General features: G+C 38.6%; 1 protein-coding gene across 2 annotated transcripts; it reads left to right on the top strand.

Annotated features, from left to right (window-relative positions):
- Positions 1-323: 323 nt before the first annotated feature.
- MAPK1IP1L (mitogen-activated protein kinase 1 interacting protein 1 like) lies at positions 324-10231 on the top strand. Of its 2 annotated transcripts, XM_033107915.1 has the most exons (5): positions 324-921; positions 2358-2412; positions 7346-7367; positions 8076-8783; positions 9770-10231. In XM_033107915.1, exons 3-5 carry the CDS (start codon positions 7350-7352, stop codon positions 9779-9781), a joined length of 738 nt encoding a protein of 245 aa, XP_032963806.1. In that variant the 5' UTR covers positions 324-921; positions 2358-2412; positions 7346-7349; the 3' UTR covers positions 9782-10231. The 2 variants fall into 2 exon arrangements, with proteins under 2 accessions (XP_032963806.1, XP_032963805.1); XM_033107914.1 differs by lacking the exon at positions 2358-2412 and having other exon boundaries at positions 332-921.
- The last annotated feature ends 298 nt before the right edge of the window (positions 10232-10529 follow it).

Genomic DNA, 10529 nt, shown 5'->3' with positions numbered 1-10529 from the left:
GCATATTCAGAGACGTCTTCGTTTAAGAAGTTTAGTAAAATATCCACCCATTGACCCACTAAAAGCTTACATGAAGCAAAATGTAAGAATATTGCATACTTTTACAGATAAAATGTGCGTATCATATGTATATGTCTTTGCACACCACATAATTATAACATTACTAGCTAGCAGGTTCCTTGGTGTCGGGGGCCATGTGTCAATCTTTCAGGCCTGACACAGTACATACTTAAAGGTTTGTTCAAAGATGAACGTAGAAGAGGCATTGATCAGGAAAAATATGCAAAGACAGCTGTTCCTTTAGTTAATTTCAATTTGCCAAGCCATTCGCAAACGTCTTGTTCCTTTAGCTCCCCCCAATTTTAGCCCAAGGGTCCACGTCCCCAAATTGGGCCGCATCCACACCCAGCCAACTTCGAGGCCTGGCTGTAAAAACCACTGAGCACAGGGAATCCAGAAGCTGCCCTCCAGCCACTCCAGGGAACAAGTTAGCAATTTCCACCAGGCTGCCCAGAACGTCACCAGCCACAGGCGCTTCTTCTGAGTGCTCAGATCTCCGGAAAACCGGGGAGCTTTCCTCTCTCCCACGGGAGAAATCAGCCGCCAAGGGGCGAGCGCGAGAAGCAGCCACACGGCGGAGACCTGACCAGCCGCAGTGCCACCGAGGGCCTGCGGGGGGCGCACACGGCCCGGCCCCGAGGGGGGCGGGGGGAGCACTGGCGGGGGCGGTGAACTCCGAGTTGGGCGCTTCCTGTTCCGGCGCCAGGAGGAGCCGCGCGCTGTTGGTGTTGCTGCTGGTGCTGCTGCTGCCGTCGTCGCCGTCGCCGCTGCTGTCAGTCAAACTGCCTCGGTTTTTCAGCGACCTGTTCCCTCGGACCCATCGCCGCTTCTAGACCTTGCTGTGGGCTCGCATCTTGCCGGGTGAGGCTTCTTCGGCGGTAATAAGGGTCGTGGAAGCGGGCGAGGAAGCGCGCCCGAGCGGGAGGGCGGGCGCAGTCACGGGGGTGCCTCGAGTCGCTCTTCGGGGGCCAGGGCTAAACGTTTTTCCCGTCATCTTCCTCCGGGTCTGGACTGTCCCCTGATCGCCCCCCAGGGAGAAGGCGTCAGGGCCTGGTGACGTCGCTCCCGACGGGTTTCTCCGCGCCTGACGTCAGGCGTGGCTGGGCGGCGGGGCGGAGGGAGGGCCCGGCCCTTCCCCCACCCCTTCCCGAGCGAGAGCGACCCGCTCCGCGGCCGGTTCGCTCCGGTTGGTCCCGGATTGTCTTTGTTCCTTTTGGCCCTAAAGAGCTTTCGACCACGAGATCCTCGGCCCCGACATCTCCCATTCATTAATTTCTAATAAAAGGGAAGAGCCAGGCCCGAAGAGATTCTTACAGAAATCGTTGACCCTTGTTTAAGATTATCCGCAGTGTGACAACGTCCTGATCATTATTTCTAGAGTTGCTAGCAAATACATTACATGAAACCCATGACAAAAACTACTGAGTTCGGTAATACTCTATTTTTTTAGGATTTAGGAGCCTATGTTATGCATGGTAGCTTAGAAATAGCTGAACCCATTTTCTCTTTGAAAACCAAGAGTAGTGCTTTTAATAAAGATTAAAATGTTGAAGCATCGAATCATAGTCACCTGACTGGAAAAAATTTTTTATGGCATTACTACTAAAGAAATACACGTACACCTGGTGGTTTTAAAGGCCTGTTTTGAAAACGAACCCTTACTACAGGCGAAGGTAGTCTTCAGAAATCTTTCAGAAGTTCTTTGTTCAGTAGTGTTTATTGGGCAGGAAAAACAAAGTTTTCTTGCTGCTAGTGTCTCTGAACCTCTTGTTCAAAACTAGTTTGTCTCAAACTTGAATTGAGTTGCGAATATTGGCATGTCCTTTTCCTCTCTCCCGGGGGAATAGAGAGCCTTCCTTTAACCGAAATTCTTGGGACCAGTGTGTTTTGAATTTCAGAAGCCTTTGAATTTTATCTTTAGATGTTAGAAAGACGATAAAAGTGCATAGACAGATAACACCCCAGCAGTGTGGGGGCAGCATCCCCTAATCCAACATTCATATCTGCAGCAATAGGTGTGAATTAATGGAAACTATAAATAGCCTTAGGTCAGGTTTTGCCGCCAAGTAAGTTTTATGCCAAACTTGAGAACGTTTCTTTGACTTTCAGAAGTTTCTGGGTTGAGAACTGCAGATGAAGGTTTGTGAACCTACAGAAGCAGTTGTAAAAGCTAACATTTGTTGAGTTTTTGCTATGTGCCAGGCAGTGACCGAAAGATGTGTTTATAAGAATATAATGTAAGTCGCACAGCGGTAGCTGTGAGCTGGATACTATTCCTGTCTACTTCTACCTCTAAGGTTTGGAGAGTTCAGCTTGTCCAGAGCCAGCCAGTGAAGAACTGCTGTTTGTCTAGTGAGTCATACTTTTCGTGTTCACTCTCTTAACCATATGCTATATGCTCATACACAAAAGAAGATTAGAATATGTCTGTTGCCCACTAACTATATTCCAAGCACTATTACAAGCACTTGATTTACGAGTCCCATTTAGTCTCTCACATTACTGGCCCGTTCATTCAGATGAGCTGATTAAGATGTTCAAATCTTGGTCTAAAGGCTCTCTGCTAAGGCTTTCATATTACACCCCTTTCTATGTTCCAAACAATCTGACCTGCCTACGCTGCCCACAGAGCATCTCTCACCTCCCTTGCAGCTTTTGCACAAAGGCCTTACCTAAGGCCTATCCCACTGTCCCGTACTTCCAGCTCTTTCCTCATTGTTCTTCCAGACTGCAAAGGCACCACTTCTCAGGATTCCTCCCCTAATTCTCCTGATTCCTTTAGGAGCTTTTGGAGATACTTCGTAGAGCCCTCTGCTTACCCCAAGTTACTGTTTAAATGGTAGTTCACCAGACTGTCAACTCCTTAAGTATTTATTCCATGCAATACTGCCATGTTTCCCCAAAAATAAGACCTAGCCAGACCATCAGCTCTAATGCGTCTTTTGGAGCAAAAATTAATATAAGACCCGGTATTATATTGTATTATACCCAGTATTATATTATACCCGGTCTTACATTAATTTTTGCACCAAAAGATGCATTAGAGCTGATGGTCCGGCTGGGTCTTATTTTCGGGGAAACACGGTATCCATTTCTCCAAAACACAAAACAGTGCATAGTACATATGTTCCAACAAGTATCTGAATAAGTATAGAAAATACAGCTGGCATGAGGCTGTTAAAAAGTGATTTCTTTTTTTAATTACATGTTTTAAAGAAATTTAAAACGTTCAAAAACTTTCAAATCCTGAATTTCTTAAGTTGCCCAAATGTAAGATAGAATGTATCTGATAAAAGAGCTAATACTAAAAACACATATATTTTAATTCAAAATGTCTATTTTCAGTACAATATATTACCATCACCCCCCCCACTAAACAAATCAATGCAAAAATCTTGATTTCTCTTAGTTTCTCTTAATAAACATTTTAACATGTTTATAGCACTTTATAGATTATTACGTGTTACTTTCAATTATCTGTGCAGTAGTAAAATTATAATTGTTTGGCAGATGGAAAATAATCTCTGGTTAAGCTTGCCTTTGTCAAAAGACTCAGTCAAAAGGATTGATGTCTGGGTTTCATAACCAAGTAGTCCCATAATATTTATCACTCCACCACAATTTGATAGCCTTTGAAATATTTCTTGTCCAGTAGTCTCTAGTAATTTATGGAGTTCAACTTTTTTAAACCTCCCTGTGATTGAATTACCACTTTTACTCTAAAAGCCATAGAAGTTACAAAAATGTTTAATTTTCTAGTGTATGTCAAAAGGAATTACTGTTTTGAAACTATTATTGTTGCTCAGACAATTAAATGATTATTTTTCAGATGATGCATAGATCCTGTCATAAAATGGTAGTGGAACATTTTGGAAGGAATAGCTTTAGATTATTCCAAAAATGAAAACTGTTTTTTGTGGGTTTTTTGCCAGTTCAAGGTTACGTCGGCCTCAGTAGTTAGCATAATCCAGATGTTTTGGAATAATTTTTTTAGAAAGTGTAGATTTTTATTTTTTATATTCTGCAACTCTTCTCATATTGAAACATTAATGTCCTGCTCTATTTTTTTTTTTTTTTACCTTCTTAGGATGAAAGTATCCCCCAAACCGTAAATTGGAATATTTCCAATTAATATGAACACTGTTCATTCTAGGGATGGAGGGCAGGTCACTTTACTATGCAGTGTTGTAGAACAGGAAGTAACCTATTTCTAATTCCTTTGGTCAGGGCTTCATTATTTTAATTAAAAGATTCTAGTACTTCCTCTGTCTTCCAGGATTTCATTTTGAAGTTAAAATTTTGAAACACAGAATTTGTATCTGTTTAATACTATTAACTTATGGGATGTTATATTTTGGTATAATTCTATGACTACTTAACTTTATGTAATGAATATATGTTTTTCAAAAACTAAGAGGGAAAAGAGTAATTCTGAAAATCTGAACAGCCAGACCAGAGGAAACTGAATGGGTTGCTTTGTTAGTTCTCTGCTCCAGAATTAATGTGAACTTTGATACAGAATCATTTTCTGTTTCAGAAAGACTCACCCTGTTTGAAAAGCATGTTAGTCTTATGTGGACTTTAAACTTGTCATTCACTGATAAAGTTTCTTCAGGTGTTAGTCCTAAGAATTTACTATTGTGCAATGTGACATTTTAGTACAAAACTTTAACATAGGAATGAATGGATAATTGTTATACATTCAAGATGTGTTTTATCATGTTCTGAATAAAAAAGAAAGGTTATAGCAGTTGTGACTTTCTAGGCTTTATGTTCTATTTTTTCATCATTCCTCATAATAACCAAATATACTTAAAAATAAAATTTGTAAGAATGCAAGGATGGCTCAGTAGTAAGCAACCTGCATATATAATCAACTGTGTGGATGGATCAAAGGAGAAAATCTGAGACCGATTCATTAGATGTCAAAAGATATTCTGAAGAAATGTACTATCTTCTTTGATTTATTATTTTAACTAACAAAATAGAAATAAATACATACAGCTAGACAGACATAAATAGAAACTTCCGTAATTAATGTAAGTTTTGTAAAATCTAAAAATGAGAATTATACTTAAACATTAGAAGCATTCCCAGGAAGTTGGGAACAAGACTTATGTGCTCTCTATCACCATTTACCATTTCATTGTTCTTTAAGTCCTAGTTGATTCAAAAGAGGTGTAAATTGGGAAAGAGATAATTATTTTTTTTGCAAATGCCATAATTCTTTGCCTGGAAATCCCAAACAAACTTCCAAGAATAAAATAATTCAGTAATGTCACTGCTTACAAAAGTAATACACTAAAATTTTAAAAAGCCTTTCCCATGTATGAACCACTATTTAGAAAATACAATGAAAGAAAAGAGCCAATTTACAACCACGAGAAAAAGTTTACCAGTTAGAAATCTGTCTCGTAAGAAATGTGTAGGAGACCTGATTTTTAAAAACTACTGCGTGATAATAAATGACAGTCATGGGAACTAAGAAAACATACCTTGTTCTTGAATGAGATTTGATATTTTAAATATATCATATGTCCCCTAAATTAATCTGTAAATTTAATGCAATTCCAACCAGAACACCAACAGATTTTTTTAAATTGTTTTTGTAAAATGATCTGGAAAAGGTAAGCATGAGAATATTCAGGGAAATCTGAAAAAAGAACAGTAATTGTAGGGCAACTGACATTAAAATTTATTAAAAATATAAAGCTGCCGTGATTAAGATAGAATTTTATGGTGCAGATCAGTAGAAAAGAGTAAAGTCCCACAATACCCATGGGAAATGCTGGAGGCCTGGTGGTTAAACAGTCAGACTGACCTAGGTTTGAATCCCTTCTCTACTAGTCACTAGCTCTGTGACCTTAAACAAGTTAACTTGATAAGCTTCCTTTTCCTCCAGCTGTAAACTGAGGCTGGTAATATAGTTTGCATCTGTAGGGCTCTGGGGCTATTAAATTAGATTATGTACCTAGCACAGTGCCTATTCATAATTAAATGTTCAGTAACTATTAGTTGTTAATAGCAGTGAAATGTGTTAAAGGTAGCTTGTCAAATCAATTGAGAAAAGGTAGATTATTCAACAATTATTGTTCGTAAGAACAGAAAGAATTTAAATGTAAGTTCAGCATAAACTATAAGAAAACATAGGTGATTTTTTTTTTTTAAATCTTGGAGCAGACAAGGCCTTTGTAAAACAAGCCACATGTAGTTCGGAAAGATTGATAAATTTGACTACATGAAATTAAAAACATTTGTAGTGCCAAAATACACAGATAAAAAATCTACAGATAAAAGGAATGCAGGATAAAATTTTTTTGTCTCATATATTTCCTTATATCTTACAGAGCATTTTTAAAAAAGATGCATACTACTAAGTAGTAAAATTATAAAAGGCAAAAGAGTACATACTGTCTTACTCTGTTTATATGAAGTCAAAGAACAAGCAAAAATTAAGTCAGAAAGTGATTGCTGGGGCGGGATGGCGAGTCAATTGGAAAGGAGCATGAGTAAACCTCTGGAGTTAAGGGAAATGTTCTGTATCTTGGACATACACAGTTGTCAGAGCTTGTTGACCCGAACACTTAAGATGCTTATATTTCACTGAGTGTTAATTATACTTAAGCTTAAAAAATTGATAAAAGTGGTCCAAGGACATGAGTAAATTCACAGAAAAAGAAGTATAAATGGGGAATTAAATTTAAAAGATGCTCTACTTTCTACATAAATCTAAGTTAAAACAAGATGCCAATTTCTAATAAGTAAATATAATAATGTCTAGTGACAGGAGTTAGAGGGAAAAGGTAGGCAGTGTAAATTGGCAAGGGAACTTCTAAATTGTCCCGGACTTTTGAGGTGGGTTATAGATAACTACCTACCTGTTGACTGGAAATTTTAGTTCTAGGACTTTTTCCTGGTGATAGACTCACCAGTGAGCAAAGATATGTGTTCAGACATATTCACAGTATCATTGTTTCAAACAACACAAAAAGCAAACAAACCTAAACTTGGCCACCAAAATGAGTGTGTAAACCAAATTATGGATCACTTTTGTATGATGTGCAGCCAGTAAAATGGGATGAAGTTGGTAGAGCTAAATGAACTGTTACATAAATGATTCCAACATAAAGAAAAGCACTTTACATGAATAATTAAGATTCTATTCAAGTAAAAATATATATGCATAGAAAGTTCATTAAAGAATGTATAAGAAATAGTAAACACTGGTTTTGAAATATTCCATCTTCCCTTTCTTTCTGTTTTTTGTTTGTTTGTTTGTTTTTAGGAAAATGTCTGATGAATTTTCGGTAAGTTGATGTATTTATTCTTTATAAGTTTTTTGGCTCTTCAGAAAACAACATAATCCTAAGTATGAGCCATAGGTCTTTCAGTTTAAGAGAGATGCTTTTTATGATTCTTAGATTTTGGTGGAGGGTGGTATGTGATTTTGATAGGTTGTTTGCCTTAATTTACCCAGATACAACGTTTGAAAGTACTACAGTCTGTAGTATTTATTTTTTTATGAATCCTTAAGTAAAAAATTTAAATGGTAATACTTTTGTTCTCTGTTTACCTGATTTTATTAATAGCCAGCATTTATGAAAATTAAGTACCAGGCAGTGTGTAAGTGCATTACATGAATTATCTCATTTAAGCCTCAAGTTAACCCTGAAACTATTTTTTGAAAATGAGGAAACTAAAGCTCAGAGAGGGTATGTAACTTGTTTGAGGTAAAGCCAGGATTCAAATCCACAATACATTGATTAGTTATATTTAGAAAACTTGAGCTTGTCTGAGGAATTTGCATTATAAAGTTGATATTCAAGGTTAACCACTCAAGTTTTGGATTAAATGAATTGTTTTTTAAGCTGAACAGCTTGGCTTTTGAAGGTGTTAGAGAGAGAGGTTTATAATCCCTGCCCATATAGCTTACTATCCTTTATGGATTTATAATCATGTTTGGCATGACTTGTCCCTAAATAAGATCAGTAAGACATGCTCGTTTTATTTTTCAGTTGGCAGATGCGCTACCTGAACACTCCCCTGCCAAAACCTCTGCTGTGAGCAACACAAAACCTGGCCAACCTCTCCAAGGCTGGCCAGGTTCCAATCCTTGGAATAACCCAAGTGCTCCACCTTCTGTGCCATCTGGACTTCCACCAAGTGCAACACCCTCTACTGTGCCTTTCGGACCAGCACCAACAGGAATGTATCCCTCTGTGCCTCCCACTGGACCACCTCCAGGACCCCCGGCACCCTTTCCTCCTTCTGGACCATCATGCCCCCCACCTGGTGGTCCTTATCCAGCCCCAACTGTGCCAGGCCCTGGCCCCACTGGGCCATATCCTACACCAAATATGCCCTTTCCAGAGCTTCCACGACCCTATGGTGCACCCACTGATCCAACTGCAGCTGGTCCTTTAGGTCCATGGGGATCCATGTCTTCTGGACCCTGGGCACCAGGGATGGGAGGGCAGTATCCTACCCCTAATATGCCATATCCATCTCCAGGGCCATATCCCGCACCTCCTCCTCCCCAAGCACCAGGCGCAGCACCACCTGTTCCATGGGGCACTGTTCCACCAGGAGCCTGGGGACCACCAGCACCGTATCCTGCCCCTGCAGGATCCTATCCCACTCCAGGACTCTATCCCACTCCCAGTAATCCTTTTCAAGTGCCTTCAGGACCTTCTGGTGCTCCACCAATGCCTGGTGGCCCCCATGTGAGTGTTTAATTTGTTATTTAACATACACTAATAGGCACATAAGTACAACTGAAAGGTTATTTGTCTCCAGTTTGGAATGGAAGATTAGAGAGCTTTTAAAACTTTCTAAAAGAAGGTGTGTGTGTGTGTGTGTGTGTAGAGTTGTAGAGTAAATTTCAGGTAAAGCATTTAAAAGGATGAAGATACAAGTTAAGTATTCCCGGTACTAAAAATGGAAAGAAAAATTTCCCAAAGATCCCAAAAGACTTTGAATGTCGTAATAAGCAATATCCTCAACAGCATCCTTGAGGGAAACTCAGAGATTGTTACATTGGGCTTCTTAAAAATATTTCTCAATATTTTATAGCATCACACCAAAGCACACTTCAATAAAAGCAGTCTCTGCCTGTCTGGCTCCATACAGACGTAGATTTTTAGAGCATCTGGGGTAGTTAATTTGTAACATTTGCCCATCTTTTATGCAGCTCTCCATAGTGCTTTTCAGCCAAGGTTTGTTAGATCCCGAGCAGCATTCAGCTCAAGTTTATACCACTGTTCTACATGGACAGTTAAGTGTAATGCTTCATGTTTTACTGTCAGCTAAGCTGGAATAGGGTTTACACCTCAGTTGAGGAGCTAGTCTTAGACATATGACCAAATAGAAAAGCACCCCACTTCTCCTGGGAAGTAAGCCAAGTGAGTATTCAAATACAGTCAAGATTCTCCTTGAGGAAAAAAAAAAACTCTTAACAAAATAACTGATCAGATCTCCAACTAGATTAATGAAACATCCCACCTCAACTGTAATGGAAGAAAATCCTAATAAAGTGCCCCCAAAGCTTCCTTTCATTAGTGCAACTTCAATTATTTTTGTAAATTGGATGCCAAAATAAGTGAGATGACTTGCTGTTTGGATTTATTAAGCAATAAGTGTAAGCCACAGCCAGGAGTTAATAAACTCCATTTACAAAATCTAGAAGTTTACTTTTTTTTTTCTGTTGCAGTCTTACCATTAAGTTAACAATGGATGAAGAGATGACGCTTTCCTTTTTGAAGTACATATATATGCACATGAATGCATATATATAAAAATCGCTGGTTTCACTATTAGAGGGCATTCATGAAAGAACAACTCTTGCACCTCTCAGAGAAGATAATCTGCCTCTTGTACTTGGACGTATAGTATGTCAGATGGATACAATCAGATAAAAATGTAAAGTAAATCATTCAAATGTGATTTTTATTCAGTTTTTATGGAAAGTTAAAGTAATTAAGTATATTGAATAGCTCTTTGATACAATTTGTTTGAAACAAATTTTGGATTTGTTTAAATTATGAAATTCCACACTTAAAAATCTAAGATGATGTGGATTGTTGTTAGAATCTGCAACCTCATTGGCAAATATTTCAAGTATTTTTCTATAATATAATCACTTTTTTCCCTAAATAAACACACTTTGAAGACATTCACATTGTCATAATTTAAACAAATGATGCCTCAACATCTTGAGCTGCTCTATCTCTAGGATAAATAAACCTGGTCCTCTTGTTTTGGATATACATTTTAAAACCATCAGTAATTATTGTCAGATGTTGAGTTCATTAGCCAGGCAGTGTTCATTTTTATCCTTGAGAGTTCAGGAAGAACTTTCTTTTTGAGTTCCACCTGATTCGTTTTACTTTTATCCATATGGGTCATACAGCTCCACAATCTGCCATATAAAGAAACTTTTTTCTGTTTAATGCAGGCCAACGTGTATGTAA

The sequence above is a fragment of the Rhinolophus ferrumequinum genome, chromosome 6, assembly GCF_004115265.2.
Source record: "Rhinolophus ferrumequinum isolate MPI-CBG mRhiFer1 chromosome 6, mRhiFer1_v1.p, whole genome shotgun sequence".
Lineage (NCBI taxonomy): Eukaryota > Metazoa > Chordata > Mammalia > Chiroptera > Rhinolophidae > Rhinolophus > Rhinolophus ferrumequinum.
Note: the sequence above shows the minus strand (reverse complement) of the source record. Positions and strands in the feature narration are given on the sequence as shown.